Genomic DNA, 18,324 nt, shown 5'->3' on the forward strand with positions numbered 1-18,324 from the left:
TTCGTCCGATTTAAGGTAAATGGTGCACCAAAGGCCTTATATATCTTTCGATTTGCACGAAATTTGGCATAGCGTAATGAATTGAGTCTAGAATGATGTGTGCCAAGTTTTGTAAAAATCGATTCAGATTTAGATATAGCTCCCATATATATTTTCGTCCGATTTAAGGTAAATGGTGCACCAAAGTCCCTAAATATCTTTCGATTTGCACGAAATTTGGCACAGCTAACTGAATTAAGCGTAGAATGATGTGTGCTAAGTTTCGTGAAAATCGGTTCAGATTTAGGTATAACTCCCATATATATTTTCGTCCGATTTAAGGTAAATGGTATACCAAAGTCCCTATATATATCTCGATTTCCACGCAATTTGACATGGCATACTGAATTAGGTCCATAATAATGTGTGCTAAGTTTCGTGAAAATCCGTTCAGATTAAGGTATAGCTTTTATATATCGTCCGATTTTATGTAAATTGTGCTCCAAACTTCTAATATTTGTCCGATTAACACGAAATTTTGCACATTGTTCGGTTCCTTCAAATATGCGTCGTCTGTTAGAATTTATCTGTTGAATATACCCAAAGTTTCATGTAAATTGTGCTCCAAACTCCTAATGTTTGTCCGATTAACTTTCCTTAATGGTTTTGACGTTGTAGGGATGTTATAGATCGACCAAATGAAGAATTTGTATGGATATGCTATCTAATGACATGTTTATCAAGTTGACCATTTTCATTTTACTGGTCCTTCAAAGAGTATAGAAAACATCTGAAGCCAAAGGTAGTCTTTTTGGACCTGTATCTTTAAAAGTGAATCTTTTTGGATAAACACAAAGAAGGAACGTATTTCGAGACCTATAGAAGCCGAGTTTTGGTAGGGAATAAAGGGGTTTGAATGCATCTGAAGCCAAGCGTATATTGTTTGGACTTGTTTCAAAGAAGAAACATATTTCGAGGTCTACAGAAGACCTGTTTCAGCAGAATTTCCTCATCGAAATCGCCTTTTGAGGTTATATAAACACTTTACTGAAACCCACTGTCACTGAGCGATCTTTTAATTATATAAGACCTTCCTGAGGCCTTTTAAATATGTAGAGGACCTTCCTGAAGCCTTCAAAATAATTAATAACTTCCTGAGGCCTTTTTTATGTGGTAGACCACCGTGAAGGCCTTCAATCAATAGAAGACGCATAAAAGACCTGACATATTTTGGATCTCTGTCAAAGAAGAATCATATTTCGAAGTCTATAGAAGACCCGTATGAGTAGAATTTCCTGATCGGAATGGGCTTTTTGAGTTTATATATGCAATACCTTACTTAAACCCCCTGTCGCTAAAGGTCTCCTAATTATATAAGACCTTCCTGAAGCCTTTTAAATATGTAGAGGACCTTCCTGAAGTCTCCAACATAATTGAGAACATTGTGAGACCACCCTGATGATTTTCTATCAATAGAAGACTCTAAAAAATCCATGCATACATGAAAACTTATCCTGAACCTATACAAATAGAGAAGTTTTCAAATATACTGAAATATTAAATATGTAGAGGACCTTCCTGAAGCTTTCAAAATAAGTGAGAGCTTTGTGACACCACCCTGATGATTTTCTATCAATAGAAGAATCTAAAAACCCCATGCATACATGAAGGCTTATACTAAACTTTTCCAAATATATAGAATGCCTTTTGAGACATTATTTTTTAATTTGGATACCATCCCGAAGCCACCTTATATAAAATACCACCTAAAGGTCATTTACATACAGAATATCGATCTACGACATCATGCCTGGTACTATTTACAAATAGAGAAGTTTTCAATAAAAACTGAAGGCCTTCTGATATATTTTTGTAAGACCATCCTGAGGCCTCTGTAATATAAAATTCCAACTAGAAATATTTCTAAATATATAAGAGGGCCACAAATAAAGAACTTTCTAAAAGGCACTTCTTAGAATTGTTAATTTCTTTGTGACATTTTTTACATTTGAGGGACTTATGTTTCCAGACTATTATTAGCTTTAAATCTTCATTGTCATTCAAACCCCCTCCCCTATTGTGAGATTTTCTATAGGTATACAGAAGACTTTCATGAGGTTTTATACATGTATATTACGCTTGTGTCTTCTGAATATTAAATACCACTTATCACCTTAGGGTCATTTTAAAGACATAAAGAGCTTAAGTGTCTTGAATATTACCTTCTACTAATCAACATTCTCTAAAATGACTTAACTAAGGACGTTTTTAAGATTGGTTTTTATCTCTCTGGGACACTCCAGCTGGCATTTAAATGCCTTCTCCCTCCTAGGAATTTCTATATACTCGAAATAGGTTTCAGAAACCTTCTACATATAGATCACACTGTGATGTTCTTTTTCAGAGACTTTCTGAAGATCCATCTAAGTTTTTTTACCATTCAACCTCTCATTCAATCTATGCTACCAGTAAACCTTTCCTAATATTCTGTAAACGTCTGTAGAAGAAATTTCTGTCTAAATATTGAATTCCATCTTGAGATCGTCTATATATCGAAATCCTCTGTAGTAGGACTTTTCCAGAGCCTTAAAAAGTAGTCAGTTTTCTTCAAATATGAAGAATTTCTGTGTCCCGAATATTGTTAGCAAAAAAATTATATTTATTAGGACCTCCCATTAATACCCTCCTCCTTCTTCTCATTTCTCTCCCCTTATCTTTCCCTACCTTTTCATAATGTCGCATTTTCTGATTGGAGGAATTTTCATTTGCCATTGTAGCCCTACCCACCCTTTGCCTTGTTAATAATGTTTGTTAATGTTTTCCACCACGCTGAACATGCAAACCATAACAACATGTTTCATTCGATGTTTTTTTGTCTTCCTCTTCTTCTCTTAAATGTTTACACAAGCGTGAAATTCCTTAGAAAAGTTCATTTTGCTGTTCGTTTGTTGTTGTTCGATTTTTTCCTCGCTATAACTCCGCCTCCAGCCAGATCATTTATGTCCACACAGATGGTAACACACCACATTTCACAACGGGAGGTCTTTTTACATAACACATTACAACAAATAGCAGTTACAACAACAACATCAGCAGCAACAACAACAATAATAAGACCACAAAATTTATGTACTCGAGAATATAATCCTCCTCAATTGAATTAAATCTAAATGTCATTATTAGTCTCGAGGGTATAGTTCTGCAGTTTTGTAGTTATATTTGGTTAAGGTATTTTGTCGGAGTACCCTGCAAGAGGTACTATGCGGCAAGGATTCATGAATGAAAATGAGGGAGGCATATACTTTAAGGAGAGGAGCTGAAAGAAAGCTGGAGGGAGATTTACAGAAGAGCTGAATCTTTAGAGACAAGGTGAAGGTAGTCTTTATGGACGAGCTGGAGGGATTCTTTGGAGAACTTGAGGGAGTCCTTAAAGACCAGCAGGAGGGAGTATTTATAGACGAGCTGGAGGGAGGCTTTATAGGCGGGAAGAAAGGAGTCTTTATAGAAGGGCTGGAGCGAGTCTTTATAGACGTGCTGAAGGGCGTCTTTCATAGACGAGCTGAAGGGAGTCTTTCATAGACGAGCGGCCATAGGCCATATTTGCATTCAACAAACTTTTCCGAACCACAGAAAAGATCTGGAGGGAGGCTTTATATAGAGAATCTTTATAGGTCAGCTGCAGGATAGCTTTAGAGGAGATTGAGAGAGTCTTTAGAGATGAACTGGAAGGGGACTTTATAGACGAGCTGAAGGGAGTCTTTCATAGACGACCTGAAGGGAGTGTTTCATATACGAGCTGAAGGGAGTCTTTCATAGACAAGCTGAAGGGAGTCTTTATAGACGGCAGAAGGGATCTCTGAACTGAAGGTTTCTTTATAGACTGGCTGGAGGAAGTCTTTATAGACGAACCAAGGTTACTGGAGAGAGTCTCTATCAACGAACTGAAAGTAGTCCTTATAGACGGGCAGGAGGTTATCTATATTGACGAGCTATTTGAAGCCTTTATAGCGAACTGGAGGAGTATCTACAGACTAGCCAGGAGGATTTTTATATAACATATGTCATCCATATTTATAGGGGATTTAGAAAGAGTCTTTATAGATGAGGGGGAATCAATTCCATAAATTGAAGTGCCATCAAAGTTCGGTTCGATTCGTTCAAAGTTTTTTTCATTATTTTCTTACATATTACTGTTATTGTTGTTGTTATTAAAACTCATTAAAATGTTAACTTTTCCTTTATGGTATGCTTTGATTCATTTTACCCATATGCATCTGTATGTATGTATCTGTGTGTGTGATTGTATTAAACCATAACTAATCACATAAATTAATAACATTTGGTGTTGGTGTTGTGTTTCATGTTGTTGTTTTTTTCTGCATTTTTTTCTACCATTTTAAATGCCAAAATTGTTCGACTCCATGAGATTCCAAAAAAGATTCCCTGGAAGCCTCTATGCAATAGAAGAAATATTATAGAAACAGATTGGATTGGTTTCGAACAAAAAAAAAAAATAGAAAAAAACTTCAATTTTTATTCCATTATAACTTCATTGTATTTATGGGATGTTCGTTTCGTTTACTTACATTTTTGTTGTTTCTTTATTGGTCTCTTACAGGTGCAGCATTTAACACCAGCGCCAATTTACAAGAAGAACGTGCAGCAGCACCACCAGCAACAACACCGACCACGACACCCACAACTGCTACAAGTGGGATAGTAGTAGTGGCGGCGGCGGCGACAACGTCAAATTCTGATTTAACAACGGCAGTAAATACAAGCACAACAACAACTACAATACCTTTGAATAGAAGTTCACCCAGTAAGACATCAGGAACAGCAACAGCAGCAACAACTACACCACCGAAGATCTCAGCAATAACAAATGCAAACACGGCTGTAAGCAACAAAAACAACAATAACACAGCAACAACAACAATACAGAGCAATAGCAACAACAACCACAATCGCAATAAAATTTTACAAATAAAAATCGAAAAGCAAACGGAACAAACAGCAGCGACATCGCCAATCGTTAACCCAACAACAGCAGGGGCAGCAACAACAACATCCATATCAATTTCTAGCGTAAAGTCTTCTCCTTCTGGCTCCTCCTCAGCATTGGTCTCCTATTCCACGGCCTCTAATAGATCCCTAAGCAATAACAACAGCAACCACAACAATAATAATTCGAAGACACGTCTAGCGAACGTTACAACCACCACAAGCATGTTACTATTGCAACCAAATGTAAGTCCAAATTTGTTTGTACCCAAATTCAAAATTTTTATTCAGAATGCAGTGCACCAAGGCTTCAGAAGGACTTTTGAACTAGAAAAAAGTTATTTTAATATATAGAATACTAAAGCTAATCTCTGTAGACGAACGACAAGGTGCCTTCTAGGAAGAGCACAAGGGCTATTGAATAAAAGCTGTGAAAGGAATTTCTATAGAAGTGCTGCAGGAAGCCTGTATAGATATACTGAAGGATCTATTTTTTATAAAAGCTGAAGTCATCTATCCAGCATAAAATATATTTTTTAAAACCAGCTGAAGGAAGAATTTTATAGACCTACACCTCCCCGCTCCTCTGTCTCGCTTCTGCTCGCTTGTCTACATAAACTCCAACCGGACTGTCTAAAACTAAAAATGCTCCCTTACTAGACTAACTCCGGCTCCTATAAAAATATTCCTCACCAGCTTGTCTAAAAAGTCTCCATATTCTAGTATTTTCTTTCTCTCGTCTATAAAGACTTCCTTGCTCCCGTCTATATGGGCTCTTTTTGCGCTCGTCTATCGAAACTACTTTCAGCTCGGAATTCCTTATAAAAGATCTGGAGAGAATATCTGTAGGAGTGGTGCATGGAACCTCTATAGCTGAGCGATACAGACTCTCTATTGACGAACGGTCGGGAGTCTTTATAGACGAGCAATATGGAATATCTAAAGGGTGTCACTATAGACGATAGGCAGGTATACCTATGGACCAGCGTAAGTGAGTCTATATTGCAAGCCAAATGGAGTCTGTATATATGATCCAAAAGGAAAAAAAGCGAGTGGAAGGGGGTTTCTATTGAAGACAGTGTTGCCAAAACTTTGTTGAGGAAAAATGCTAGATTTTGTTGGAAAAAATGCTAGAAAGTGCTAAATAATTTAAAAAAGTGCAAGAAAAAAGTGCTAAAAATTTCTTAAACAAAATTGTTAATATTTAATAATGAAATATTAATCAGAAACCCCATTTATTCTTAACGGCTATTCGTTGTCGATTTAGCCATGTCCGTCGCATTGAGGACGCAATATTGAAGACAGAGCTTTGGAATTTTGCACATACGTTGGTACCATTTCTATAAGATTTGATATTGGAAATGGAATATATCGGTCCTTTTTGGGTACACCATACCCCAATATTTTTTTTAAGCTTTTAGGCACATTTTTATACCTTTCACCATAGTATGGAGGGTATATTAATTTTGTTTTTCGTTTGTAACTCATCGAAATAATCATTTCCGACCCTATAAAGTATATACATTCTTGATCACCGTTAAATTCTATGATGATATAGTCATGTTCGTCTGTCCGTCTGAGGACAATTTGGTACATTGAGTTCTTATTGGGTAGCAAATATCTCCACTAAAAATTATAAATAGGGGTCCATATTTTCGGATACCCCCCATATAAGGGCACCCCCCAATTTTCAGTAGTTTAGGGTTCATGAGCGCGGTTTTCAACCGAATTCGCTGAAATTTGGTACATTGAGTTCTTATTGGGTACCAAATTTCCCTACTTAAAATTATAAATATAGGTCCATTTTTTTCTGGTTGCTCCCATATAAGGGTACCTCCCAATTTCCAGTTTTTGGGTGATTTTAACTTAATTGGCTGTAATTTAGTACTTTGAGTTCTTATTGGGTAGCAAATCTCTCCACAAGAAATTATAAATATGGGTCAATTTTTTCGGGTAGCCCCCATATAACGGTACCCCAATTTTATGAGAAATTATTAATATGGGTCCATATTTAGGGGTAGCCCCCACAGTACATTCCCTTTATTCGACATTTTGGGGACTTCGGACACGTAACCGAATTGACTAAATTTTTTCTATTTTTTGTTTTGATGGGGTTTGAAATCTTCCTACTAAAATATAAATACTAATAATGCCCAAATTTGGTTAAGGTAAATAACTGTAATTTCACATTGCGTACAAATATGAAGATTATCAATTTTCTTCCCATTTGTGTACTTTTAAGGGTTCATAATCTCATTCTCAACAGCGACTTTAATATAAAAAATATGTTTCCCGGAATTTTTCTATTTTGGTCCTTATTCTGGCACAATCCCAATATAAATGGGTATGCTTGCCTTTTCGGTAATCTAAAGTAGTTATAACTTGGCATTCAGGATTCCCGCTGAATAAAAAAACTTGTTTTTAGAAAGTTCCAACATAATTCATGTTCATTATTTTTACATCGCTCTCATAAAATGTACAACTTAATTTGGATTTTCATTTTCGCAAATAAACAGTCTACCAACAGACAATATCATAGTGCTGGATAGCATTGGAAAATCAAATCCATCGCGTGAAACATAGCGAAAATTCAACATGAAATCGAAAAACGGGATTTTTTGCATTGAAACCAAAATTTTGTAAAAAAAATTCCTAAGAAATTAAAAATGCTAAAAAAAGTGCTAGATGCTAGATCGATTTTTTTGGTGCTAAAAGTGCTAAATCTAGCACTAAAGTGCTAAATTGGCAACACTGATTGAAGAGAAGCAGGAATTCTCTATAGACGGAGTCTTTGCGATCCCCACGTTGAGCGCCAATTATTGTAACGAACAGGCTCACCTATAAAAACTTCATTCCGCTCGTCTATGAAGACTCCTTTCAGCTTCCCCTCCGCTTGTTTATGAAGACTCTCCTCATCTCGTCTAAAAGACTTCCAATAGCTAGTATCTAAATACTCCCGTACGGTCGTCTGTAATCCTCCAAACAGATCATCGACAAATATTCCCATCAGTTCGTTTATAATTAAATCATCCGTCTCGTCAATCAAGGCTGACTTCAGCTTGTCTAAAAAGACTCCATCCAATTAGTCTAAAAATGTTATATTTTATGAAAACTGTAAAGGAGAAGGACCCCACGTTGGGCTCCACATTCCTCCTATCAGATAATCAGACAAATATTTCCATCAAATCGTCTTTAATTAAATCATCAGACACCTCTATCAAGACTCCCTTCAGATTATTTTAGAAGATTCCTCCAATTCGTAAAAAGACCCCGTCCGCCTTTTCAAAAAAGAGTACTTCCGGCACTCCTAAAACGATTTAAGGGAACCCCCCCCCCCCCCCCCCATTCTGCTTGTTAAGGTTTGTAACTTGGCACATATATAATTGAAGATTTAAAAGAGAAGAAAAAAATTTACAACAAAATTTTGTTATTGTTTTGTTGTTGTTTTTTGTAATTAAAGAAAAGTCCTTATTTTTGATGGCGGGCATGATAACTCCTCGATGGAACATCGGAATCCGAAAATTCCAACGGTGTTAGAAAGAGTACATGTCTGGCTCTCGTATGAACTAGGATTATTGGCTTCGCTCTAAAATTAACAAAATGGTGGAGCTTTGAACAAATATCACCGATTTTTGACAAAAAAACAAGTTAAAAAATAAGGAAGATCTTCACCGATTGGCTTTATCCTACTTCATACGAGAGCTATACACTCCCAGAGAAACGTTACAAAATTTGGAAACGATTGAATTATTAGTTTTTGAGTTATCGTGCCCGCCATTCGCAAAAAAATGTTTAGAGAAAAACGCGATTAAAGTTTGAGAAGCCCTTCAGCCGTCACTTGATGCGGACACAATAAATCGGATATATCTTCAAGAGTTCTTGAGATTTTCACTTGAAATTTTGTAGAGACATTCTTTAATCAGTTTAGATTCAAATTATGTCAACAAAAATTTTGACCCCGAGAATGGGGGGGGGGGTCCCCTTAAGCTCTAAATATAACTCCCTACGGTTACTTCATACTCCCTACGGTTACTTTTCGAGGCCCACGATGGGCCTATAAAGACCCTCTCGGCCTTTTCTTAAAAAAAACTCCTTCTAAAATGACTTCAGCTCGTTTATAAAAACATGTCCCTAAAGACTTCCTTTCGGTTTATCTATAAAGACCACCTCCACTTCGTCTATTGAGACTCCCTGCTGTTCGTCAATTAATTTCCATCCACATCGGGATTTCTAAAAAACTCTATTCGGCTATCCTACAGATAATCTCCCAGATCGTACACGGAGACTACCTCCTGCTTCTCATAAAAATACCTGCTCTTCAATAAAGAATCTCCAAATCTCCTATAAAGACCCTTTCGGTCTTTAAAATAAACTCCTGCCTACTCTTCTAAAATGACAAATACTCTGTCCTACTCCTCCCTATCTAAACAGACTCGGCTAAAAAGACTCCCCAACATCTGGTCTAAAATGGTTTCTTATCCAGAAAGTCTTATGTCCAGAAAGTCTCCATCTGACTAGAAAATCTCCCTCGGGCTCTAAAAAGTCTCCATCTGGTTCGTCTAAAGAGACTCCCTCCGGCTCGTATACTTCTGTGTTTTAAAGACTTCCCTCAGCTTGTCTATTAAAGTTCAAACCAGATCGTCTATAAATACCCCGTCCCACTCGTCCAACTCTGCTCTAGAAAGACTTCATTAAGCTCTTCTTAGAAGCTAATGGAATTAAAACATCTTCCAACTCGTCTATAAAGGCTCCTAAAAACTCCCTTCTGGCTATAAAGACTCCCTTCAAGCCCTCTATAAAGACTTCATCTGATTCCTGCAGGTTGTCTAAAAAAATCAATTTTGCTCTTCTAAAAATATATTCTCCGGTTCTTCTAATAAGGCTCACTTCAGCTCTTTTATAGAAACACCCTTCAGCTGATCCATAGATCTCCTTAGCTGAGGCAACCTAAATTAGTTTCGCTTCTAGATCTACAGAGAGCCTTTAATTATTTCATGTCGCACAAACAATTACCTTAAATTATGATTTATATTATCATGCCAAATTTTACTTTGCCAAAATCTCCTCTTCTTCTTCTTCCACCTCTTGTGATTTTGCAAAAAACATAGGACAATGACAACAACAAACATTGTCATAACAATACTTTACTAATTACATTGCTATACGCTAAAGATGACACCTTAATGGCCATGCGGACAAATGACAATAGAGGTACCATTAACCGCAACCAATCAACAAATTATCGCCCAATGAAAACAAACAACACCTTCTTCAAAGAAGAAAAAACAATGTGTGTGTGTTTGTTTGTCTGTCTGTAGTTGGGAAAACCGTGAAAACTCAAAATCGAAGGGGGTTGTTGGAAAACCTCAGTCGTCTAAAGCCATACTGTTAACCTAACTGAAAACTTAATGGGCATATAAAAAATTCATTACCATGAATAAGTTAAACGGTGGTGCACAAAAAGAAGAAGAAGAGGTATTGCCGGTAAAGAAGTACATGAGGAGAAGAGGGGTGTCCTGACAGCCAACCAATAACTGCCAATCATATTTAGTTACCCGTTCTCTGGCGCAAACCGAACGCAATGCGAATGACAAAAGCGCGCATGTCTAATGGCCGAAGCACAGTATCTCCTCCTAAAAAGCCTTGCTATTTTTGGTTCCACTGCACTTTCGGTTTCAATTGCGTACAATCGTTTTTTTTTTCATTTATTTGCAGAGTAGCGTTTCTTTGAGTTTTTGTCTAATTTTAGTCTTTTTTCAACTGCCTTCCATTGCAGAACACTTTCGGTACTCTTTCTCCGTTTGATAGCTTTTCCTCGCAAACTGGCAATCAACACCATCAGACGGCACAACATCAACAGCAGCAACAACAACAACATCAGCACCATCAGACGGCACAACATCACCAGCAGCAACATTCGCATCATCATCAGCATCACCAACATCACAGTGCAGCAGCAACAACAGCAACGTTGGCTGGCAACACCACTTCTCATCACTTATCGGTGGCCACCGAAGATCACTTAATCGGCAATCTAACCGATACCACCACCTCCGAACATTCAGAGTTAATTGATCACACCTTTAATCAGCTATCCGATTTATTTTTTCCTACCGATTCGAATCAATCGTTGCTGTCACCAACCCTGGATAGTAATCCCAGTCGAGAAGCAGACTCCTCAACGCAACACAATCAGCCCCAACAGCACCACCACAATCAGCAGCATCATCATCATCATCACCACCACCATCAGCATAACCAGTTACAGGATCTCCATTCGTCGTGTGAAACCCTTGTGGGTAGTAGTGAGGATATCACTTCGTCCCTTGAGAATCTAACAAAATTAACGTGCCTCCGTGAAAAACGTCTATCATCGATACCCGAACAACATAGTGTACGAACTGCGAATTCGGAAGCCGATCATAACTCCTCGTTGTGTTTTGATCGTTCAACGCCACAGGAAATTGGTTTACTGAGTTTACGGTCAAGCAGTGATCCAGCCATAGCCTTACATACCCTACAAGAACGCCAGCAAACTGCAGGTGGTGGTACCACAAGAGGAGGAGATCCTTTACTATCACCTCTGGGTGGGCCATTATCCCTGCCCAGTTTCGAAGAAACCTATTCGCTCAAATACGGAACAACAACACCCACAGGTTCGGCCAGTACCGTTTCGGCCAGTGATCTACAAATAAAAATGGATGAAGATTGTTTCCCGCTCAACACCTCGTCGGGAGAGGGTATTGGTGGTCCGGCATTAAATCAGGCTCAATCACATCATCAGCACCATCTACACAATCAACAACAGCAGCATCACCATTCTCAGCTAGGTAACAATCACAATAGTTTATTGGGAAATCCGCAGCAGCAACAATCGACGCAACAACAGACCCATCTTCCACAGCAGTCCCACCACCACCAACATCATCCGGCCCAGCAGCAGCAACAACAGAATTCCAATAATTTCAGTTATCATGGCCATTTTAATGCCAGCACAACACCAGCCTCCTCCACATCGTCGGTCTCATCATCGCCCTATGAATTCACCAATGGCAATGAGACTTCGGGAAGTTTTAATGCCACCACAACGGGAGAGAATTTCTATCATCAGTACCATCTCAATACGCAACCAAATGTAAGTAGTAAAAATATCGTTTTTCATATCCTTGCGGGAACTGGGAAGGGGAACTTCTACAAAAGAATCAGGAAGAAGCTCTTTAGAAGAGCCAGGGCAGTCTCTATAGAAGAACTTAAGGGAGTCTCTATCAGCAAGCTGCTGGGTGGCTCTATAGACGAGCTGAAGGTTGTTTTAATATAAAGACGCGCGGAAGAAGTAGATCTGGAGTTGTTTTATAGACCTATTGGGAGCGTTCATAGGTTACGGAGAATCTCCATAGGCGAGCTGAGAGAGTCTCTATAGACTGGAAGACAGTAGAGAAGATGAAGGAAATATTTTTATAGATCTGAGGAGAGTCCCTATAGAGTCTTATAGAAGTGAGTCTTTATAGTCGATCCGAAGGGAGTATTTGGGAGGGCTTGTATAGCTGAAAGGAATATCTACAGACTAGCGAACATGAGTCTATAGAGAGGAATATAGACTCTATCGGAAGAGAGTCTCCAAACAGAACCTACTCTCTATAGACTGAAGTGACCTGAATGGAGTACCTATAGACTACCTGTGGGAGTCTGTATTGGCTACCTTAAGGGAGTCTCTATTGACCTCCTGAATGGAGTCTCTATTGACTACCCGTAAGGAGTCTATATAGACTACCCGTGCTGCTGGTCTCCCAGCAAGTCTTTAAAGTCTTCAGGACAGTTTTTAAAGGCGAACTGACGAGCCCTTATAGAAAACCAGGATTTAGTTCTTATAGATGAATATGAAGGGGCTTTAACAAATTACATAGCAGTTTTCATAATCGATCTGTATGCAGTCTTTATAGACGAGCTGAAGAGAGTCTCCATAGACTAGCGGACAGGAGTATCTATTCAGGAGCAGAATATAGGCTCTATAGAATACCTGAAGGGAGTCTCTATGTTGAGGGCCGTCTTTATAAGCGGTTTAAGGGAAGTGTTTAAAGGCGAACTGACTAGCAAGGGAGATTCGTAATAGACGAGCAAGAGGGACCCCTTTACAAGAGCAGAAGTTGGTTTTTAAATAGGAGCATGAAAGAGGTTTTATAGGCGAGTTGCATATAGTTTTTTTAATACGAACAGTATGGCGATTTTACACAAGAGCAGGGTGTACAAATGCCTATAAAAGTCCTTCCTGTATCAGCTTGCTTATAGAGCTTATAGATTAACGAAGTCATGAACTCTAGCTATCAAATTAATCTGCGATTTCATTCTACTTCTCCTTTCCAGAACTACCATTCATCGACAGCGGAACGTTACAGCCTTCCAACATTTCCCACCATGTCCGAATTGGAAGCGGCCACAGCTGTGGCATCTGCTGCCGCCTTGGCACCATTGCGACGTGCCTCTCTACCCGTCAATCGTTCCGAATCTCCGCTCAGCAATCATAGTCCAAAGCTTCCTAAATTGGTAATAGGTTCCACGAATTCGACACTGCATCACAAGCATACACATTCACAGCTGTCAAGTGCACCAAGTTCCGCCTCGAATTCTCCCAGTGTACGACAACAGACAGCAACTCCGATTCTACACCATCACCAAATGAATCAATCCGCCGCATCAGATATGCTTAATGGTCGGGTTATACCCACCCCGCCGTCTCAGCTGTGTGCCGTGTGCGGAGATACGGCCGCGTGTCAACATTACGGTGTTCGCACCTGTGAAGGTTGTAAGGGCTTCTTTAAGCGTACCGTCCAAAAAGGTTCCAAATATGTTTGTTTGGCCGATAAAAATTGTCCCGTCGATAAACGGCGTCGTAATCGCTGTCAATTTTGTCGTTTCCAAAAATGTCTAGCCGTCGGTATGGTGAAAGAGGTGGTGCGCACCGATTCGCTAAAGGGCAGACGTGGTCGATTGCCCTCAAAACCAAAATCTCCACAAGAATCACCACCCTCGCCACCAGTGTCACTGATAACAGCATTGGTGCGTTCTCATGTCGATACCACGCCAGATCCATCTTGCCTTGACTATTCCCAATATCGTGAACCTAGCCAAGAGGATTTGCCGTTGGTAATGAGTGAAGCGGAAAAGGTACAACAATTCTATAATCTCCTAACCACATCGGTGGATGTTATAAAACAATTTGCTGAGAAAATACCCGGCTATTCGGATCTCACACCAGAAGATCAAGAATTATTGCTGCAATCTGCCTCCCTGGAATTGTTTGTATTGAGGCTATCGTATCGTGCCCGAATCGATGATACCAAAATGACATTCTGTAATGGCATTGTTTTGCATCGCAGCCAATGTCAACGTTCCTTTGGCGATTGGCTGAATGGGATTTTGGAGTTTAGCAAAAGTCTTCATAGCCTAGAAATTGACATATCTGCATTTGCGTGTTTGTGTGCTCTGACACTGATAACGGGTGAGTATGGGGCGAGAGGGGGAATAGGGAAGTCAGGTTTTATAGGGGAATATGACGGAGACTTTTTAGAGAAGCTGTGGGAGAATTTAAAAACAAGCAGGAGGAGAGTTATAGACGAGCGCAAGATTGTCGTTATAAGAGAGCGGTAGGGGGTCTTTATAGAGAAGCGAAAAGAATGATTTATAGTTGATGTAGAGGTAACATTTATAGGCAAGCTGAAGAGAGCCTTTATAGGTGAGCTGAAGGGAGCCTTTATTGGTGAACTGAAGGGGGTCTTTATAAGCGAGCTGATGGGAGCCTTTATAGGCGAGTTGATGGGAGCCTTTATAGGCGAGCTGATGTGAGCCTTTATAGGCGAGCTGATGGGAGCCTTTATAGGCGAGCTGATGGGAGCCTTTATAGGCGAGCTGATTGGAGCCTTTATAGGCGAGCTGATGGGAGCCTTTATAGCCGAGCTGATGGGAGCCTTTATAGGCGAGCTGATGTGAGCCTTCATAGGCGAGCTGATGGCAGCCTTTATAGGCGAGCTGATGTGAGCCTTCATAGGCGAGCTGATGGCAGCCTTTATAGGCGAGCTGTTGGGAGCCTTTATAGGCGAGCTGATGTGAGCCTTCATAGGCGAGCTGATGTGAGCCTTCATAGGCGAGCTGATGTGAGCCTTCATAGGCGAGCTGATGGCAGCCTTTATAGGCGAGCTGATGGGAGCCTTTATAGCCGAGCTGATTGGAGCCTTTATAGGCGAGCTGATGGGAGCCTTTATAGGCGAGCTGATGGGAGCCTTTATAGGCGAGCAGAAGGGTACATTTATAGGCGAGCAGAAGGGTACATTTATAGGCAAACTAAGGGGAGCCATTATAGCGAGCTGAAAGGAGCCTTTATGGGCGAAGTTGGAAGAAGTAGACGAACTGGAGGAAGTCTTTATAGACGAGTCGGAGGGAGTCGACTATATAGGCGAGCAAGATGATTTTTTTATAGAGGGCCAGTAAAGGGTTTTCACAGAAGAGTAGGAGAGAGTTTTTAGAGAATAGCCGAATAGAGCCTGGATTCTCTCTATAGGTCTTTCTCTATCACCAGTATAATTTTTTAAATATTTTTCATCTCCTATCTTTTCAGAACGCCACGGCCTGCGGGAACCGAAAAAAGTCGAACAGTTACAAATGAAAATTATTGGCAGTCTGCGGGATCATGTCACCTACAATGCTGAGGCTCAAAAGAAACCCCATTATTTCAGTAGACTATTGGGCAAGTTACCTGAATTGCGATCACTTAGCGTACAAGGTCTACAACGGATATTCTATTTGAAATTGGAAGATTTAGTGCCAGCACCAGCCCTAATTGAGAATATGTTTGTGGCCAGTTTGCCGTTTTAAACGTACAACCAAAATCCCATTCATTCTCACAGAAAAATCCTTTCCTTCTATTTCCCTTTCTCTCTCTCTCTCCCTATCTCTCTCTCTCTTTTAAGGTTATTTAAAAAATAAATTGTAAATTATTATTATTAAATTTTTTATTTAGAAAAAAATCGATCCTAACTAAACAAAAAATTTAATTTAAATATTGTATTTTAAAACAAAAACAACAACAACAACAACATTATTTATAACTTGAAAAGAAAAAGAAAACATAGTGTAATTATTTTCTCTCTTAGCCATAAGTAAGTTTATAATTATTAGGTACGTTATTCGAATAAGAAATGTTAATTATTTTTGTTTTATTTTATTTTTTCATAAATAATGTTTATTTGCTCTCGATTTTTACTTAATTTTGTTTTTAAATATTTTTTGTTCGTTTTATTTCATTTGTTATGTTATTTGAATTATATCTATGGAATAAATTTCCTTAGACTTTTGAAATTGCTCACGTTTTTGTTTTCTTTTATTTGTTGGTTAGGTTTTGGGCTTATTGGATTATGTTATATTTTTCTGGCAATCCTACCATCATTGTCCTTATTTTCAAATATTAACACATTTAATATGCAAGTTATTTTCTAAAAAAACTTGACATAAATTTTAAAAAATTAAATCCCTGTCGTAATAGTCGCCCGGTTATCAAATCAAAATTTAGACATGAACATGAGACTGTTTATCTAAAAATGTTTAAGAATAACGTGGAGACCACACGAAAACATAAATCAATTGTAATGATAAATCAATTTTAGATATGGAACTACTACTACTAAACCGATGTATTCATTGGACAATTTTTATGGTTAAAAGAAAATTCTAAATTATATGTGCGTAATGGTTGAGAAATCGATTTTCCTGAATATGGTTCAGAAATCGATTTTGGAATATTTTAATCCTCAAAATATTCCAAATTTCGGCATTTTCTGGAGTTGGATCACGATTTTCCACCAAAATGGCTCTAATATGACTTGGGTGTAAACATTTTTTGCAATAATATTTCAATAATTAGAAAGTTATAAAAAAATACAAACACGTTCTTATTTTCTACTATAACTGCGGAACCTAATTTGATCGGAAAAGAAAAATCGAGAAAATCCGATTCTGAACCACTGTAAGACATCTACTTTACAATTATAATGGACAGACGGACACACAGCTAGATCCGTTCAGGCGATAAGTGCGGCCGTTTCTCTCAATTGAAGATATAACTTCTTTGATCTCACTAAATTATTAGGAACCAGTGTGCCCTGCGTACCAGTGTTATTTATGCCCTTGTGCATATGTTTGTAACAGGCAAAAGGAATAGAGATAGACCCATGGTTCCTTTTGATAATATGCATAGAATCATTTTCTGAGTCGATTTATGCATGTCCGTCCGTCCGTCTGTTGATGTTAAATTGTAAACAAAGTACAGGTCGGACGAACCCTATTGAAATTGGAAAAAACGGTTCATTTTTAGATATAGCTCCCATATATATTTTCGTCCGATTTAAGGTAAATGGTGTACCAAAGTCCCTATATATCTTTAGATTTGCACGAAATTTGGTATAGCCTACTGAATTAGGTCTAAAATGATGTGTGCTAAGTTTCGTGAAAAATGGTTCAGATTTAGATATAACCCCCATATATAGTTTCGGCCGATTTTAGGTAAATGGTGCACCAAAGTCCCTGAAAATCATTTGATTTGCACGAAATTTGGCAAAGCGTACTACATTAAGTCTAGAATGATGCGTGCTAAGTTTCGTGAAAATCGGTTCAGATTTAGATATAGCTCCCATATATAGTTTCGCCCGATTTTAGGTGAATGGTGTACCAAAGTCCCTATATATCTTTCGATTTGCACGAAATTTAGTATAGCCTACTGAATTAGGTCTAGAATGATGTGTGCTACCCCTCGGCAAACAATGCCATACATTCCCCACTAATAAATAGTTTTTTTTTGGGATAGGTGTGGTATTGTTTGTAAATGCCTTGTTAACCTCGAGGTGAGGCTCCAGCGAAATTTTCATGCAGTTTACGTCGTTGGTCAGCTAAGTACTTCGCTTTGTTACAAGAGACATTTGGGTATGAAAGGTTTTTTGTATAGAAGCAATAGCTTCTGGGGAGAATATCCCAACAAAAAACTAAGGGAACTGATGAGGATCAGTGGCGTGATCCGAAACTATAGTCTTCCCTGCCTTACCCCTCGACAAGCAATGCCATACATTCCCCACTAATAAATAGATGTTTTTTATAAAAACAACAAACTGGGATTCAGCCTGGCTATTTTGCAAAAACAAAATACAAATGGTATCCCAAATAAACCGCCAACACTACTATATTGTTTATAAATCTTTTTAAGGCAATTTTCTCTTTCGTGTCGGGACTAATGATCGAAGTTTTGCAAAGGAAAGGAAAACCAATAATAATATATAGCCATCATCACTAGGTTAATAGACA

At 38.6% G+C, this 18,324-nt stretch overlaps 1 protein-coding gene across 1 annotated transcript; it reads left to right on the forward strand.

The window, feature by feature from the left end:
• Positions 1-4,597: 4,597 nt before the first annotated feature.
• LOC133338661 (probable nuclear hormone receptor HR38) lies at positions 4,598-15,868 on the forward strand (the record flags this gene model as incomplete). Its single annotated transcript, XM_061546831.1, has 6 exons — positions 4,598-4,878; positions 4,981-5,229; positions 10,760-11,166; positions 11,290-12,118; positions 13,345-14,479; positions 15,593-15,868. Coding segments are annotated over 6 exons (3,158 nt in total), but the record flags the coding sequence as incomplete, so codon positions are not given.
• Between the last annotated feature and the right edge of the window lie 2,456 nt (positions 15,869-18,324).

The sequence above is a fragment of the Musca vetustissima genome, unplaced genomic scaffold (genome assembly GCF_032173495.1).
Source record: "Musca vetustissima isolate MV318-11 ecotype Yass unplaced genomic scaffold, APGP_CSIRO_Mvet_v1 utg11622, whole genome shotgun sequence".
Classification (NCBI taxonomy): domain Eukaryota; kingdom Metazoa; phylum Arthropoda; class Insecta; order Diptera; family Muscidae; genus Musca; species Musca vetustissima.